The 17,775-nt window shown below is 37.8% G+C and overlaps 1 protein-coding gene across 4 annotated transcripts in view; it reads left to right on the plus strand.

The window, feature by feature from the left end:
• ralgapa2 (Ral GTPase activating protein catalytic subunit alpha 2) overlaps positions 1–17,775 on the plus strand; it is a 164,716-nt gene that overhangs the window by 111,914 nt on the left and 35,027 nt on the right. For all 4 annotated transcript variants that reach the window (XM_059520864.1, XM_059520865.1, XM_059520866.1 and 1 more), the window contains 4 exons: positions 4,893–5,670; positions 6,414–6,485; positions 9,253–9,376; positions 9,475–9,630. In XM_059520864.1, coding sequence (XP_059376847.1) covers positions 4,893–5,670; positions 6,414–6,485; positions 9,253–9,376; positions 9,475–9,630 — 1,130 coding nt within the window. The remainder of the gene's footprint in view (positions 1–4,892; positions 5,671–6,413; positions 6,486–9,252; positions 9,377–9,474; positions 9,631–17,775) is intronic.

Below are 17,775 nucleotides of genomic sequence, written 5' to 3' on the forward strand. Positions count from 1 at the left end.
GTATTTCAGGCGAGAATGTAGTTGTTTAAACTCAAATCTGTGGTTTATTTATAAAGACAGCCCCTATTTAAAAATGTGTTTTGCCGATTTCAAAGACGATCAGCTCCATGCGATCAGCAGGAGCTCAGCGGGAGCTCATGTTTCCCAACAAGAGCAGCCTCACCGCAGCTAGACCTTCTGACATTTGCCACTGGCTCTGATGTCCCTTTAATGGTTAAGCATAAAATATAATTTGTTTTGGGTAAATCTAACAGGTGATCTTTGGTATGTATTCAATTTATCTGTATGTTAAAACGAAAATAAAAAGAGGTAATTGATATAATATTTAGTTTCACTGTAAAGTAAGCTGCATATATACACATTTCCTTGAACTACATTTCTGTGGTTATTAATATGAAAACAAAAGGAGGCAGTGGTGTTTGATATATTTCATCTTATTGTAAATATACTTTTGAGGAAAATTGCAGTAGCCAAGGTGAGCTGACTAATCAAAGTTATCAAGTACGCTGCTGTTTGCAGAATTACCGGACTTGCATCTTCCCGTCCGCGGGAGTTTCATTTCCGAGTCGAACTCGCAAAGTCCATACTACCAAGGATGCGAGTCTGAAATTTGCGTACTTTGTATTGAGAAATGCGTGCAGGACTACATCACCAGACTATTTGCCTAATCGTCACGGTACTTTAGAACGTGGTGGAAACGCAGAAAGCAACAGGTCTGGGGGGAGTTCCTGGGGAAAAAAGTTCCTGGTACAATTGTTCCGGGTAATTTCGGTGGAAAAGCAGCATATGTAGTGAATAGCTTGCCACTGACAGCTAGTGGTTGACCAGTTTGAATTCAGTGTATGTTGCCTATACTAATATGTACATATCAGGCTGGCAAATATAAGACATGATACATATCATGATACAAATTTTTTTTTTTAATAGAAATTGATTAGATGGCCATTCATTTTAAAACTAAATACAAGTAATGATACAAGTAGGGGTTGACCGATATATCACCAATGCCGATATATCAGCCGATATTTGGCATATTTCAAATATCGGCATCGGCCGATAAGTTTTTCTGCTTGGCCGATGTGTTCGAGGCGGGATTTTTCTTTTTAGGGCACTGAGAGCGGTGCGGTTAAAACTCAAATCTGTGGTTTATTTATAAAGACAGCACCTATTTAAAAATGTGTTTCGCCAATCTCAGAGATGGTGAGCTCCACGCAATCAGCAGGAGCTCAGTGACCAGGTATCCACCGAGAGCAGCCTCACCTCGGCTAGACCTTCTGATGTGTGCCGCTGGCTTTGATGTCTCTTTAGGCCATCCTTAAAAATATTTTGGTTTGCAGTAACAGTAATTAAAAAAAAAAGGGTCGGTAGGTCGGTCTATTTTTTTTTTTCTAGTTTCAATGTAAAAAAAAAAAGTACATTTTTGTGATGGTGATGACGTCGGTATGAATTTAAACAAATTAGCATATCGTGACGTCACTGACTGGGTCTTCAACCCGTGCCTTTGGGCGCATCATTGCAAACCTCATTTTGATGCAGGCTATATAGACCACAAACAAATTTAAATCTTTGTCAAAAACATGTTTATTGCATGAATTTCAGGTTAGAAAAAAAATTAGGTACTGTTTTACTTGCATCCACCGCTACGTATCAATGCAACCTACAAATGAGAGAACATTTACTTTGCTTTCTTGGGTTGTCACTTTTGTGAAAAAAATCCTGTTTGATTTGAGTGACGAGTGTTTGCATGTCTAAAGTTTTATACGGCAAATAACACCAAATATAGGTAAATCCACGGACAACAGGCAGGAGGAATGTAAAGAGTCAATATATTGGTAAAGACCAATATTTCTGATGATTTATTGGCATGAAGTTACGTGCAAAATGACAAACAGGAGTGCAACATTTTCGAAAAACAATAAGCAGAGTAGACTGCCATAATGCAAAACATTTACTGCAGGCTTCAACATGGCTGTGTTTACGATAAAATTTCAACAACAACAAAAAAATCGCACAGGCGATTTTCTTAGCCTATCAAAACATTTTTTTTTTCGAATATTCGTCGAATTTAAAATAAAAATCCACATTCGAATGCGCATATGAATTTTAGGTGTGCATTAAGGAAGCTGCCTTATGAGCCCCGGTACGTGTTCCATTCCATCTCGCCGTGCGCACAGCTGTGTCTACACAACTTTCAAAGGCGGACGAGCTCGACACGCAGTATCTGCTTTCTCATCTTTCACCTCGTGTACGCGCACGAGATGCGATGACAATATGTGTCATTGCATTATAAGGTTATGTTAGCCTATCCAGTTGAAGTTGTTTTTAAATGAAAAAATTTATCCTGTGTGACTGGTTTTCCGCCCTTTTTATTTATTTAACAATGCATGCATACATCATGCTGTTTTGTTTATAGTTCTTTAAGCAACTTAATTAATAATAATTGGTTCATAAACATTATTTTAAATATTATGTTTTTTTCACAGTCATGTATTCTAATGCTTTGAATAAACATGCAGTAATATTTTGCTCGATGCGCTATCTTGAGCCTCAGAAGAGAAGCAAAAAGCTTTTTGTCACCCTAACTGAAATTATGCATTTAAAATTCGAATACAATTCGATTTAAGTAAAAAATTTGAATTTAGTTTTTTCAGCTATTTTGACAGCCCTAGCCGATTCATGTCCGAAACTGTATGAGACTGAATACCGGCTGAATTCGCATTTCTGTTGTAAAAAGAGAAACATTGTGCAGAAGTATTATTTGCTATGCGTGTTTGTCCGAAGCTGCAGTTGCTGTGTGACGCCTGTTCAAAAAAAAAAAAAAAAAAAAACCTGGACGCGCTCCGAGAAAAGGTCATTAAAATCATTTTCTTATTTTCGTTTTCGAAACTTGTTTTGGTTGATTCGTGCTTGATTCGTGCAATATATTTTCAAACATAAAGTGACAGTCGACACGGTCACGGTTTTAGACTAGAGAGGAGAAGGGATGGGAAAAGATCTGGGCAAAGTTTTTCCAGAACTTCGTGCCAAGTTAAAGCGGTGTCGAGCTGTTTTAATGAATGTTTTAGATGTATTATGGTGCCCGAACCCGTATGACTTTGAACAGTGACCGCGAACATTTAGTTTACTGCAGCCGCAGCCATCATTACCAAGCGCGAACCGTTGACTCTGGCAGTGAATGAGAGTATGAGACGAAGCGAACGCACAGGCCACAGTGTGACATCCATGTAAACACAGATGACGTCAAGGGTTTTTTTTTTAATTAAAGAAGATAGCCTTCATTTGTATGTAGGCCAAGGCAATTTATATATTTACAATACTTACTTAAATATAATTAATAGTATTTTATTGCGTTTGTATTAGTTGTTTGAAGAGTAAAAAAAAATAATTGGTCGGTCTTAAGGCAAATTTACAATCGGCAAGTCGGTCGGACTAAAAATTTGAGTCGGTGCTAAATTGACAGGGGTCGGTCGGGTTACGGCAAACAAGAATATTTTTAAGGATGGCCTTAGTGGTTAAACATAACATATAATTAGTTTTGGGTAAATCTAACAAGTTATCTTTGGTCTGTATTCAATTTATCTATATGTTAAAATGAAAATAAAAAAGGCAAATTGATATAATATTTCGTTTCATTGTAATTGCTGTATATATTCACATTTCCCTGAACTAAGTACATTTTTGCAGCTGTTATTATGTTTAAATGAAAACGAAAGGAGGCAGTGGTATTTGATATCCCGTTTCGTTTTATTGTAAATATACAGAGAGGAAAACTGCAGTAGCCATGACGAGCTGACTGAAGTTATCAAGTACGTTGCTGTTTGCAGATTTACCGGACTTGCGTCGTCGCGGACATCACACTCCCGAGTCGAATGCACGAAGTCTGAACTAACGAGGATGCACGTCCAAAATCAGCGTACTTTGTATTGAGAAACGCGCGCAGACCTACATCACCAGACTATTTGCCTAATCTTCCTGGTACTTTACACCGCGGTGGAAACGCAGAAAGCCACAGGTCTGGGGGGAAAAAAGTTCCTGGGAAAAAAAGTTCCTGGTACAAATGTTCTGGGTAATTTCGCGGGAAACGCGACAATATTGGTCTATCAACAAGTAAAAACAGTGGACCCACAATACCACAGCTGATCTATCAGAATCACATCCCACAGAGTGGTGTAATATAACTGGGTAATGGGCAGATTTCTACATAATAGACATGAGGCCATACAAACTTCATTAATTTATATTAAAAAACATTGTTCATTCAAAAACTTGGAACTTGGAAACACAAATTAATACACTTCTAATGAAACCTGAGTGTTTTCTGTTGCTCTAAATTTTGACGCTTCAAAAGCTACACACACATTTACATATAAAAACTAATTAAAAGCAGCGGAGGTTTGTAAACAGCTCAGAGTAATTATGTCATCTCTATAAGAAGGATATAATTGGCAGAACAAATTTACCAGGATTTTTGAAAAGGTCCTGTTCACACATGATCTATTAATGGTAACTTACCGGTAATTTACCAGTGAAGACTGTATGTGTGAAAGGGGCTAAACTCTTCCTCTGTATATGCTGTGAATTTGAATTGCTTTACGCTCATCTGGGAAAACAGTGTGCATTATCTCACTAGATTTGTAATGTAAATCAATTATAAAACTTTGCCAACACGGGAGAATACATGAACCTGTTTCTAAATATGCCATTAATTGTTTATCGCGATTACAAAATAAATGTTTCTGTGTTTGCATGTGGCCAGACAATAAAGTTTTATGGATTTAAACATTGTTTAATCATGCTGTAATACCAATAATATTCCAAGTGTATGAAATGTATATACATTATTTATTTTTATTTTTTGAAATTGACTGAACTTGTGTTGTTTCGTATCCCAGAAAAGAAAAGGAGAAGCCTGGAGCTGATTCCTCTGACCGCTCGGATGGTAATGACACACCTGGTCAATCATTTGGGCCACCATCCTCTCAGTGGTGGCCCCGCTCTCTTTAACAGCCTAGTCAGTGAGAACCACGACAACCCCTACGTAGAGTCCTCCGAGCTCTCTTCTGAAGTCTTCAAAAGCCCCAATCTGCAGCTCTTCGTCTTCAGTGACAGCACACTGGTCTCATACCTGCAGATCCCCTCTGACAGTTCCAGCTCGACGGCGGCCAACCCGAGGGATCATTCCTCCGAGGTCCGTGTCATCGTCAGGGACATCTCAGGAAAGTACTCGTGGGACGGCGGTATTCTGTTTCACACTTTGGATGGAACTGGCTTGAGTTTGGGTGGCAGCAGAGATCGCTCTGAAAAGCAGGACTCCGCGTGCTCCAGTAAATGCTCCTCTGAGCTGGAAGTGGAAGATGGCGTGGATGTGTTGGACCAGCTACTGGAAGACCTTGGCCACAGCAGTCCCGAGTGCCTGCCGCAGCCCCAGCTGAAGCTCACCCAGCCACCCTCTCCACCCATCGGCATGAACCCTGAGATGGAAGGGCTCATCATGGATGCCATCCACAGACAGGCCAAACAAGAGGACGAGGAACTGGCCCGGCGACAGACTGAAGACCCCAGCATCAAAGCAGAGAGACAGAGAGAGCCCACACACCACGAGCCCAAATCTGCTTTTTACCTCTGCAGACTTCTCCTCAATGACCTCGGCATGAACTCATGGGATCGCAGGTACAGTATTTCATTCTTAAATGAATAGCACATCCCAAGATGAAAATGCAGTCACCCATTTGCAAAGCTGCTCTTTTCCACATCATTACGCATTGATTCTTACAAGACTTGAGACCATTCCTGATGCAAAATGTGGATGTGTGTGAATGAGATTTGAGAGCTATGGTGGAGAAGACGACATTTTGTGAAAATCAATAATTTTGTTTTGTTGCCAGTGTTTTATAAAAAGGTAACATAAATAAGTACATAAATCATGCATTAATGTTAAAATTTTTTGAAATGGTTTTTGGATTATATACTTAATTAAATTACTATAATTATGTTTGAGAAAGGAAGAGCTCTGACAGTTTCCATAAATCTACTTTAATTTTTTTTTTAATGGAAAAGAGCAGCTTGGACATTACATACATTTTCCCTTTTTTACTTGAGGGCCTCTTTGCCATTTCATTCATTTATCAGATATATAATTATTTTAATTAATAATTATTAATCTTTTTTTTAATGGAATTTAACATTTTAATCGCGAGCAATGTTATGATGCTGTGGTGTCACAGTATTTAAGATCTTCGGAGAGGTAAGCCTACAGATTGCTTACAGTACTTGGTTGAACTGGAATAGAAGAAAATATTTGAACATTTTTAAAAATGACAAAATTTGGGATTTAGCCTGTGTCTCAGCATTCATCTTTTGGAAAGTTTTTTTTCTGGTTTTCATGACTGTTCCATTTCTATCTCTCTTTATAGAAAAAGCTTTCATCTTCTAAAGAAGAACTCTAAGCTCTTGAGAGAGCTGAAGAATTTAGACTCAAGGCAGTGGTAAGGGTTTCTGCTCGTTTCAGAAGACCACAACATCTGATGCCCGTGCCTTAAAATGTCATACACATAATCACACACCAAGGAAATTAGCGAACGGAAAACATATTCGTAACCTTCTGTCTGACTCCTTGGCAATTAACACAAAAAATCAGCAGCAAACAACAGCATGCATTTGGAGAGCTCAATCATGCAGCCTAATGCCAGTCTACAGAGAGTGGCTAAATCCTTTAAAAGCACTATTAAGGAGACATGTCTTAAGACCACTCTCAGATACTCCGCTCCTCACGGCCTAATCCTGGCCACGTCTGGCTGATCACAGCTCCACACTTCTCAGCCAACAGCGATCAATAGGCGCTCAGAGTGGCTAATTACAGAGGCTTATTAAAGAATACCCCCAGGATCGGGCCACCGTTTCCCTCTGCATGCATAGCCGGCCCACTCTTGGCAACGGCTGACTGAGCATGCCAAGCATCACACTGCACAGGCATGACACTTCCTTAGCAACACTGTTCAAAGAGACACACACACGCCTTACAAATACACTGTATACCTGGATTTGATTTATTAGCAGCATTTGAAGTTATACCATTTTTAAAATTATTATTATTATTTTATTTATTTATTTTGCAAAAAGTTACTTTTTTATAAAAAGCGTGTTTTGATGATAAATCAATAACTGCATCCCAAATGGCACACTATGCACTATCTATTGTATTCAACTTATAGTGTATGGATTTTATAAGGTTATTTTGTTACTAATAATCAGAGTTTTATAGCACCTCGCCCTTTGTGACGTCATTAAATATTATTTCATGAGCACAACAAAGGCCTATTACTTAACGTTTTAACAAAGTCACAACTGTTCTTTGGAGAGAGAATTGTTAGCTGAGAGTTATTTATTATTAACTAAAAACATATATAAAACCAAAACATCAGATTTACCTCTGGTCCATATTTTGCTTAACTTTTTGTTAAATTTTATTTAAATAAAATTTAAATTGCTAAAACAAAAAAAACACTATAAAGATGTATTAAAAAAAATCTAATAAAAATGATGAAAACACAAGAAAATTGCAAAAAATAATAAATTTTTTTCATTAAATTTTTTTACAAATAAAAATAAAAATTCATAATATTAACAAAAATATGCTTATGCAATATCTCAGTACACTAATAGTATTTCAATGATAATAAAATAACACTGATCTTAACTCAAAACCTCATAATGACAAAGCAAAACCAAATTTGTGAAAATTTAGCAAATTTAGCAAACTGAACTATTGCATTGTGTCAGTATTCTATGGAAGCCAGTTTCCACCACTATATAAAAATAAAACAAAAATTGTATCCCACAGTTCTGACTTTTTCTAAATTGCAATTTATAAAGTCAAATGATATAAACTCACAGTTGGGAGTTATAAAGTAAAAATTGTGTGAAATAAACGGAATTGCAAGTACATATTGTACAATTCTGACTTCATAACTCACAATTCTGACAGAAAAATAAATCTGAAATGCGAGATATGAACTTGCAATTGTGAGAAAAGCAGAAAGTCAGATTTGCGAGATATGAAATCGATATAAGGACTGTCTGAAGGCACAAGGTGACAAGGAGCATAAAAGACTTCCGGGATTGTTTGAGGAACAGTCAAGCACTGTGTGAGAAGTTTTCAGCGCACACATCTGAAGCACGCGCACGCAAACAGACAGCTACACCACGCAAATACTAAATTGAGCTCTTTTCCGCTTTTTTGTATATGGATGAAGAAATACAGACAAAATGACATCAAAATGCGTGTTTTGGCGAATATCCTAGTAAATACAATCATTTAGGCATATGTCTTAACGTAAACCGTTGAGAAAGAAAAGGCATGTGCATCAGTATATTAAATCCGTGCTTTGTTCTTAAAGTAAAAGCAAACTAATAATACATCTAATGCTGTCAAAGAAAAATTCAAGTGCTCACTGCTCCTGACAAAACCTTTGTAACATCAAAAATTATTAATCTATATTTAATTTATTCAGTGAAGATTGTGAAGTTATTTTACATTACATTTTTGTAGCGTACCCTAAAATTTATTTTAGGCTGAGCTGAAAAACCTGAAAAGCACTGTTAATTGAACTTATGTCTTTGTTTTCTGTTATCGCTTGTAATTTGGTTATCTGTAAAAAAAAGATTTTTAGCACTGAGCCCAAAGTAGCAGCCAGAATTATTTTTCCAATTGTTTATTTAAACAATGAGAAAAATTCAGATAAATATTTGTTTTATATATTTTGGTTGCATTTGTGAGTTGAAAAATGTAGATGTATGTTTAAAATAGATATATAATATAAAACTATTGATATATCGATCTATATACACCTGTATCGAATCATATCGAAGAATGTTTGGAGGGATCGGCAAATATCGTATCGCTGGTAATGAGAATCAATATCGTATCGTATCGTGATGAACCATCCAATTTACATCCCAACAAAAAAATGTCAGAATTGTGAGATAAAAAGTCGCAATTACCTTGTTTTATTTTTTATTCAGTGGGGGAAACGGGCTTCCATAGTATTCAGACCCTTCCATACCCTTCAGGCTTCCATAGTATTCAGACCCTTTTGCTATGGCATTTAAAATTTTTCTCAGATGCATCCCATTCGACTTTGAGATGAGATCTCTGCTTTGATTACATACACATACCACATCAAATATGGTGATACCTTAAATGTATTGACGTTTGGCATGATGTCAGTTCATCTTGTGTGTTTTTGCTTCCAGTCGAGAGACACACAAGATTGCTGTGTTCTACATTGGAGAAGGCCAGGAGGACAAATACTCCATTCTGTCCAACACGGAGGGCAGTCAGGCTTATGAGGACTTTGTCTCTGGGCTGGGATGGGAGGTGAAATAACATATCAAATCCACTTAATGAGTCTTTAGTGAACGGATGTCATGTCCTGGGACTATCAGAGCATCAGGAAGTTTCTCTCTCTCTTTCAGGTGAATTTGGCCACTCACTGTGGATTTATGGGTGGTTTGCAGAGAAATGGCAGCACAGGTAGCACAGCACCATATTACGCTACCTCCAACGTGGAGGTCATCTTCCATGTGTCGACTCGCATGCCTTCTGACTCAGATGACTCCATCACCAAAAAGGTAGATCAAGCACCTCTTTTCCTGCTTGACAAGAACCATACACATTAAAAAAAAACATTCTGGTTTTAGATGGGTGGTTTACTGATTGAAACTGGTGGAAAGCTGTCTTATTTATAATTTTTAAAGAAGTTGAAGAAAATGCCACTGCTTTGTCAGGAGAGCAGGCTTTCCAGTCACTATACATTCAGAGAGGAAATGAGAAAGTAAAAAGGTCACACTTTTCAGTTTTTAAATGACCTAATGTTAAACCCACCCTTTTAGTTACTGTTAGTGTCGCTATATAGCTTTCTGCTAGTAGTCCTTCTTCTGCCAGTCTCACACAGTAAGAGAGAAGCAGTAATTAAGTGAAAATTATGTGCATTTATATATCTAGTAAGGCTGGGAAATATATTGAATGTGTATGATATATCAATGTATTTTTTATAAAGTAAATTATATGGAATGAGGCAATGCTGTTTATATCAATATGAAGTAGTTTGATTGATACAAGGGCATTTCACAACAAATACTGAGTGAGCTGCTGCGGGGAAAGTCCAGTTTGTACTGAACTTATGCTTTAAAAATGATTATTTTGTTTTTAGATTGTAATCTTAAAATGTTAGAATGTAATGTAATTTTAACCCATTTTGCACATTATATATGGCATTGCCTACATGGTTGCAATTTTCTTAAAATAAATATAGTTGTTTTTTTAATGAAAACTTCTAATAAAATGATGTTCAACCAACGAACTAAATTGATTCAGAAGAACTTAATTTGTTAAGCATCAGCATTAGCACAGTCACTGCTAATAGAGTCAATGCATTGTTTACCTTCATATGGTCTACTCTTCAGCACAATGGTAACCATAAGAACTTCAACATAAAATAAAAACATAAAAGCATTAAATACTAATATGTCTTACCTTCACAAAAACCAAAACAAAACAAAAAAACACACATCAAATGACACCTAATTTCAACATTTGCTCTCCATATCCTGTCCTATGCAGAGCATGCTGGGAACTAGAAATCCACTAATCAATTTCCAAACGAGACAGTTTTATTGAGTTACTACAACTTAATTTTTAAATAAATTCAATTAACGCAGAAATTTTAGTTTAAATTAATGTAATGATCAACATTATTTTGTCAACTGAACTCAACAAAATAATGTTTAAAGCTTAAATGGTTTAAATTATTAATTTAGAATTAACTTGCAACCATGCATCTATTTAAGTTGTGGTAACAGATCCCCTGAATAATGTTTTGAGTGCTCTATAATCAAGCTGCACAGTTGACACAGGAATTGTCACTTGCACAATTGAGGCAGTGTTGCATCCTCACTAAAGTTTATAAATTTGCATTTCTTTTTAAGTCTTGGCAGTGTTTAAAGCATTCAGCACTCTGCTTCCTAGAGATAGTCTGCTCATGCACACTCAAAGTGCACACATATAAGGCCGCCTCACATGATGCAATGAGGTGATTTGAAGTCATTTGTGCATTTTGAGAGGGCAAGAGAGAAAGTGCGTAGTGATTCATTCACACTGTTTATGAAACTGTCCCACAGAAAGTTTTCAAATTATTTTGTAAGTTATTTAATAAAGAAATATGAATTGCACCTCACCTTCAGCAATATAATTATTTGACCCACGCTAAACACAGATTGAGACTGTGTCGCTGCATGTCATGCCAAACCACTCATCATCACCTTGAGATCGTTTTTTGAGAATCGGACTTTATAGAGACCGCTGATCAAACTTCCCAAAGTGATTATTGGCCGATAGTGATCGGTAGCTGATCAATCAGAGCACCACTAATGGAGGATTGTAGACTCACAAGTTAATGTCCACTGGCTAATAGTTGTGTATGTTTGACAGCCTACATTCTTAACAGATGGAAGTTGCTGTAATTTAGGTTAAAAATGCATAAATACTCATATCAAGCAATCTGTTTAACAGACAAAGCAACAGTGACCACGCAATGAATAATCCAGTATCCAATATAGTCAGCACAGTGTCGTCTTTTAGTTTCAGCCTGAAAATCCTGCATGGAATTGTGCCTTGTTTGAAAACAAATCTGTAGTAAAATTAAGTGATCAAAGGACCGAGTTCTTACTGACGGGGTCTAGATCTTCATGAAAAAATCTGAACAGTGTATATAAATATACCTGTGTTGTTTAGTTTTTTTTCCCTAAAACCAAAATTTCTTAAGAAAACTGCAACACAAATGTTTGCTTACCCTTAGAAACACTGTTATTTGGTTTAAAATGGTGATTTAATGACTACAGTTCATCGTACAGACTGAACAGCAGGTAAGTGACATGCATGTAGAGCGTGACTTTTGGACCGTGTTGCTGATTGCACGGCTCTTGTCAGGCCGCTGAGAGCTGTGAGGACGTGTAGTCAGCGAGGGAGCTGAGCATGTGCAGGTTTAGTAACAGCTCTCTCTCTCTGGACTCCTGTGCGTTCTGTGATCGGGGCCCCGATCAGCACATTAACTCACGCCGCAAGGGCTAAAGGCCTGCCGGATACCAGCAGGGCCCTGCTATCGAATTCCGTCCGTGTCGGCGGGACGGCGATCGACATGCGTTAGCAGGTTAACGCTGGCAAAATGAGCCGGTAGGAACCTGCTCAGTTTGAGCGCTCAATCCGATCATGCGCAGGCCTGCAGAGAGAAAAATTCATCAGGCTACCAGACACTGAAGTCTCTCACCATCAGAACTCATATTAGCCCATCGCAGTCACACTCCGCTTCCTCAGTTCAGTGTAGGGAGGGAGTGTGTGTGCCGCGAGCCATGCTCGATTCATTTTGGCCTGATTTTGGCCATCAGGCCCTATAATTGCCGTGCTCCTGCTCTGGCAGCGAGAGAGGGCAACTGTTGGGCGGCACGTGTGTGGGGAGGGGTGAAAGGGCTTTTTTATCAGCCACAGGAAGACAGGAAGTAACTCCTCTACTGTACTGCTTTACAAATGCAACTTTCAGAGGTAGCGAGAGAAAAGAGGGGTGAAGAGCCGATAGCAAGGAAAGCAAAGAGAGAAAAAGAGAAGAATTCCTGAATCCAATTGAGTGCTGGGGGGCAGAACGGAGCAGAGCAGCTGGCTGGGCTAGTAATGCAGTTACTGGGAGGGTGTTGCCATGCGAGGCCATGGTGTCAGGAGGCAGCCGGTCATCCAAGCACACACACACTCTTTTGTTGCAGAGGGAAGGATGCAGCTTCTTTACAAGGCAACATTTCAGCTTGAGGGCATTTCTAGCTTTGCTCCGTGTCTGTGTGTTTACAGTGTGCATGTGTGTGTTATGGTTACACATGGTTCTTTCAAGAACTGTTCGCTGAAATGTTCTTTGGAATCCTAAAATGGTTCTTTTGTGGCATCCCTGTCAAAACCTCCTTTTGGAACCTTTGTTTTTAAGAGCGCACACACATGGGGCCACTAAAGTCCCTTTTCCACTATCGGACCGAACGTTATTTTTATTTTTTATTTTTTTGCTTTTATATTTTTTGCTTAACCATTCCATTTTGTGCCGATCCGGGCCAGTCAGCTCTGATACGGTTTCATTTTCAACTGTGGTGCTGATAACGGAGCTCTTTGGAATGTAATACAAATGTGTCAGTTGTTGCCTTGGTAACGCAAGTGTAATGTAAACAGCGATATGGACAGTGATCAGATATATCTGTTTTTGGGACTCCTTTTTATCTGATATTTACTTTCTTAACAGAAAAAAGGACACAACTGTTCATGTGAAAAATAAACAGAAGGCAATGACCGGTGTACCAACAAATGCTGAGGGGATATACATGCCCAAATATCAATAAGCGCAAATACATTTTTTTTTTTAATTTTTATCTTGACTGTAGTGTAGCTGTTTACTTGGCTATTTGATCAAATAGCGTGCTTCCGCTTTGTCAGCTATGGCAACAGAGTGGCAACGTCATGCACACGCACTCAACCAGCACGATTGTCTAACCGTGCCGAGAGTGGTTTGTAATCATGCCACGCCGTACCAGTCTCATGTGGAAATAGAACTAGAACCGTACCTGACAGTTCTTAGAACCGAGGGGCGCAATAGTGGAAAAGCGGCTTAATATTCACATAGTTTTTGTTTGCTAATCCAAATGACTCTGTTATTATTGCTCATACTTAAAAGTATTAGACAGTCCTTAGTCTTAAACAATCAAATCGTAATTACATTTTCATCTAATTTAAGCCTTAAAAAAGTCCTATCATATCTAAATGAACATTTTAGAGGTCTTAAATTTGGGGACAGAAAACATTGTAATGTGACTACATAAGACTCCAAACGGCATTCAGATGGCATTCTTATCCTCCAAAGGAAGCTAGGAAGTAATAATTGCAATGTAAGGTGCATTTATGTCACTGGCCGGAACAAGATGGCGATATACCTTTTCTACATAAAAATACTTTGGTAACACTTTAGAATACTGTTTCTTACTTACTGCATATCTGATAATTATATACATACTGATTAGTTAAAACATCTTCCTTAGTAGTTAACAGTAGTGAGTTAAGTGTTAATGAATAATTACCTGTTAGTTCTTCAATAATTCCTTATCAGTTATGCAGTAAGAAACAGTATTCTAAAGTGTTACCAATACTTTTTAAAGGGATGGTTCACCTAAAAACAAAACTTCTGTCAGTAATTAATCACTCGTATGTTGTTCCAAACCCAAAAAAACCTGTGTTTATCTTCGGAACACAAAGATATTTTTGATGAAATCCGAGAACTTTCTGACCCTCCATAGACACCAATGGAACTACCACATTCAAGGCACTGAAATGTAGTAAGGAGAACTTTCTGACACATGGCCTATCGTTATGTACACTTAGTACTGTAATGACGCGCTTCACTGTAATAATGGAGGGAAGCACTCGTTATAAATCTCCTGTGATATTTTTCTGTTGTCTTAATTTTTTTTATCTTTGTTATCTAAAACGTCCTGCGACGGATATTCCAAACCCACTCATATGATGCAGAAACACTCAAGCCAGCAAAACACGTGCAATGCGTGCATGTATTTGTACTGTTGCAGAATGAGAGGGACAGTAGTATCGTACTGCCTTGCCACATTACACACAGGCCGCTAGATTAACTTTCGCCAGAAAGTCATGTATGCCTAAGGTTGAAAATAAATTATGTTTATTGTGAATGCCCCTATTAATGGTCTTTTTTTACGATCCAAATGCAAATGCTAAGTGAGTGAACATCAAAGATCACACAACAGAAGTGCGCGAGCATGCTCGCTCTCTTGCTCTTGCTCTTGCTCTTGCTCTCTCTCTCTCTCTCTCTCTCTCTCTCTCTCTCTCTCTCTCTCTCTCTACAGTTAGGAAACTTGTGCATTGTTTTACTTGTTTTTGACATATCTGAACGAACTACAAACTTTCCAGTGATGAACATAATATTGTATATTCACTCGACAAGCTTGCGCATCTCCGCCGCTGCGCGCTCAGTCCACTCAGTGTGCTTAATCAGCTCTCACACGTCAGCTATACAGGCGTTAATACTGAATGTTTATCATTATATTCATTGCATAGATATCCTACGTAGACAACCTTAATCCCTAATCCATTCTGCTGTCTATTATTCTGTTGTCAGTGTTTCTTTGTCTGAATAAGGCACTTATCACATGCTGTGTGGTATCGCCGTTTGGTATCGGGGCATTTTAACGAGTACGAGTACAAGAGCTCAGTATCGGGCCCAAAACCGATACCAGTATCGGTATTAGTGCATCCCTTGTATATATTTATTGTTTTTATGTATTGGTACACAAAGCAATTTGAATTCATACGTATAAATTGGCTGAAACATGTTTTGAGTATTTTAGTACCCCAACGTTTTGAATCAAGTATGTGCGGATACCCTGATTAAACACCCTTTAATCTATAGACAGGAATGATACTGCAAATCATAAGATTTAAGAAAAAAGTATACAGTCATTTTGGTAGATGCTAAAATGAATAAAGAATCCCAAAGCCTTTCATTGGTGGAAGAACCTGAGCAATATCTAGATACCAGCGAATGTGAAGGTCTTCGAGATGGACTTTATTGGATTGTGTGGGAAAATCCACCAACCACCTAGAATTACCTAGCAACCGCATGGAACATTTTGGCAATGCATAGCAACCACCCACAACATCTTCACAGGCGCCCTACTTAAGCCTGTACTAAAGTTCAGGTTTCTTAGAAGTCTGCGGTCTTTAACATCTGCTCCCTTTCATTGAGAATGGCATCTGGTGTATGTGTACAATGTGTTATGTATTTCCTCTCTCCGCCCAACCTGTTTACATGCCGCCAATTCTTCTGCTGACTCTCCAAATGGATCGGTATGCGCCGACCCAATCAGCTTGTTGTGGATTTGTTTAATTTTAGCCCATTAGCATAATTAAGGGCTTATGGGGAAATGTGGTAATTGCATTTTTGGTGAAGAGGACATGTTTTGGTAATGGCTCATTAGGCATGGGTGCATCGGCAGATGTTTAACGACCCATTGAGAGGAGCTCGCTTAAGGCCGTGCCGTCGCAGCAACATGCTTCCAAGACTCCTCTTTTTTGATTACAGAGGTAACTTTAATTTCTCACCATTTTGGTAATAGTCCACTTAATTGTTGTTAATTATTTGGAATGGAGTCTTTATGGTCTGTCTGTGCTGCTTGTTTTTGCTTAGTTTTTGACAGTAAATGATGAGGTGAGCACCAGAAACAGCCACTTGTATGTTGCATGAAAAATCACTTTTATCACTTAATGTATGCATTGCTAGGCTTTGACTGGGGTGATACACGCAAACATTTCTATCACGTCATTCTCAATTTTTTTTTTCTGCTAACAATAGATTCCATAGTATTCAATCTAATTTTTGTAGACTTCGGTTAAGTACATTGTTTGATTTTTATTTTCTTTTTTTTTATCCATTTCATTTTCCTCTTTTCAGTTTATCATTAAAAAGATTGGAATGCCCGTTTGCATACTTGCAAACTTTGTCACGTTTTAGGAAATTTTGTTTTGATGTTTAAATTTCTAGCACACAAAACTTCTGCGATTTGCATGAATGACTTCATGTCTGAATCTCTGAAGAGATCGGAGTGTTTTATAGCATTTCTGTTATTCTTACCTCCGTATAATACCTTAAAGCGGTGTTCATAAGTTCAGTGTTATTTCAAAACCACATTGCTACCAAAACAATGTGTATTTCAATTGAAACATCAGAATTTCCGCTATTTAATATTGATGATTAACTGTTTGATATTTGGAAATCTCAAGATTATCAGCATTAACAGAAGTCGTCATTCCCAGAATGCTCTCTAGATATCTGAATCAGAACTGACTCATAGTAGAACCAATTTCCACTGGTAATTGTTTTAACGTCTCCTGTCTGAATATAAAAGTCTTTACAGGATTGTCGGCTAGTAATAGCACATCTCTGAGCCCACTGCTCTGATATACAGTTTTCCTCATGTACAAAATTAAACTAATTATTGCGAAAGATTGCTGATTCTTCAACATTAGAGCTACATGTTAATCAGACTCTCAGCGCCCATGTATTTTCATGTTCCTAAGGTCCCAAAAATTAGCTTCCGAAAAATGCATTTCCTACAAATGTATGTATATTTTTATGTTAAAATGACAATCTGTCCCATTTTCTGGCTAAAGTCAATTTGTTTAAATGATTGAAACATAATGAACCCAATTTCAGTAGCTCATCTGACTTGAGATTGAAAATTCCCAAAATAATTTCAGCTGTTATGTACTAAAATAAATGTAGTCTTTCTGGAATTATAGTTGATCATGAAAATGTACATGTTTGTGAGACTGAGTCCTATATTTGATGCCCACGGTACTTTTACATACTCTTAAAATTAAAGGTGCTTCAAAAGGTTCTTCACAGTGTTGCCATTGGAGAACCATTTTTGGTTCCACAAAGAACCATTCAGTCAAACATTCTTTAAAGTCTTTCTTACCTTTTCATAATCTGAAGAACTCTCTTTCGCCACAAAGAACCTTTTGTGAAACAGAAAGGTTCTTCTATGGCATCGTGAAGCACCTTTATTTTGTGCAATGTCTTTCGAATAATTTATTTTTCAATAAACATGCACTGTGTAAAATGATTATCTGTGATTGTTTTGTTCCCTGATGGGCAGCCCTCATAATGT

Source organism: Carassius carassius, chromosome 32, assembly GCF_963082965.1.
Source record: "Carassius carassius chromosome 32, fCarCar2.1, whole genome shotgun sequence".
NCBI classification, from domain to species: Eukaryota; Metazoa; Chordata; class Actinopteri; order Cypriniformes; family Cyprinidae; genus Carassius; species Carassius carassius.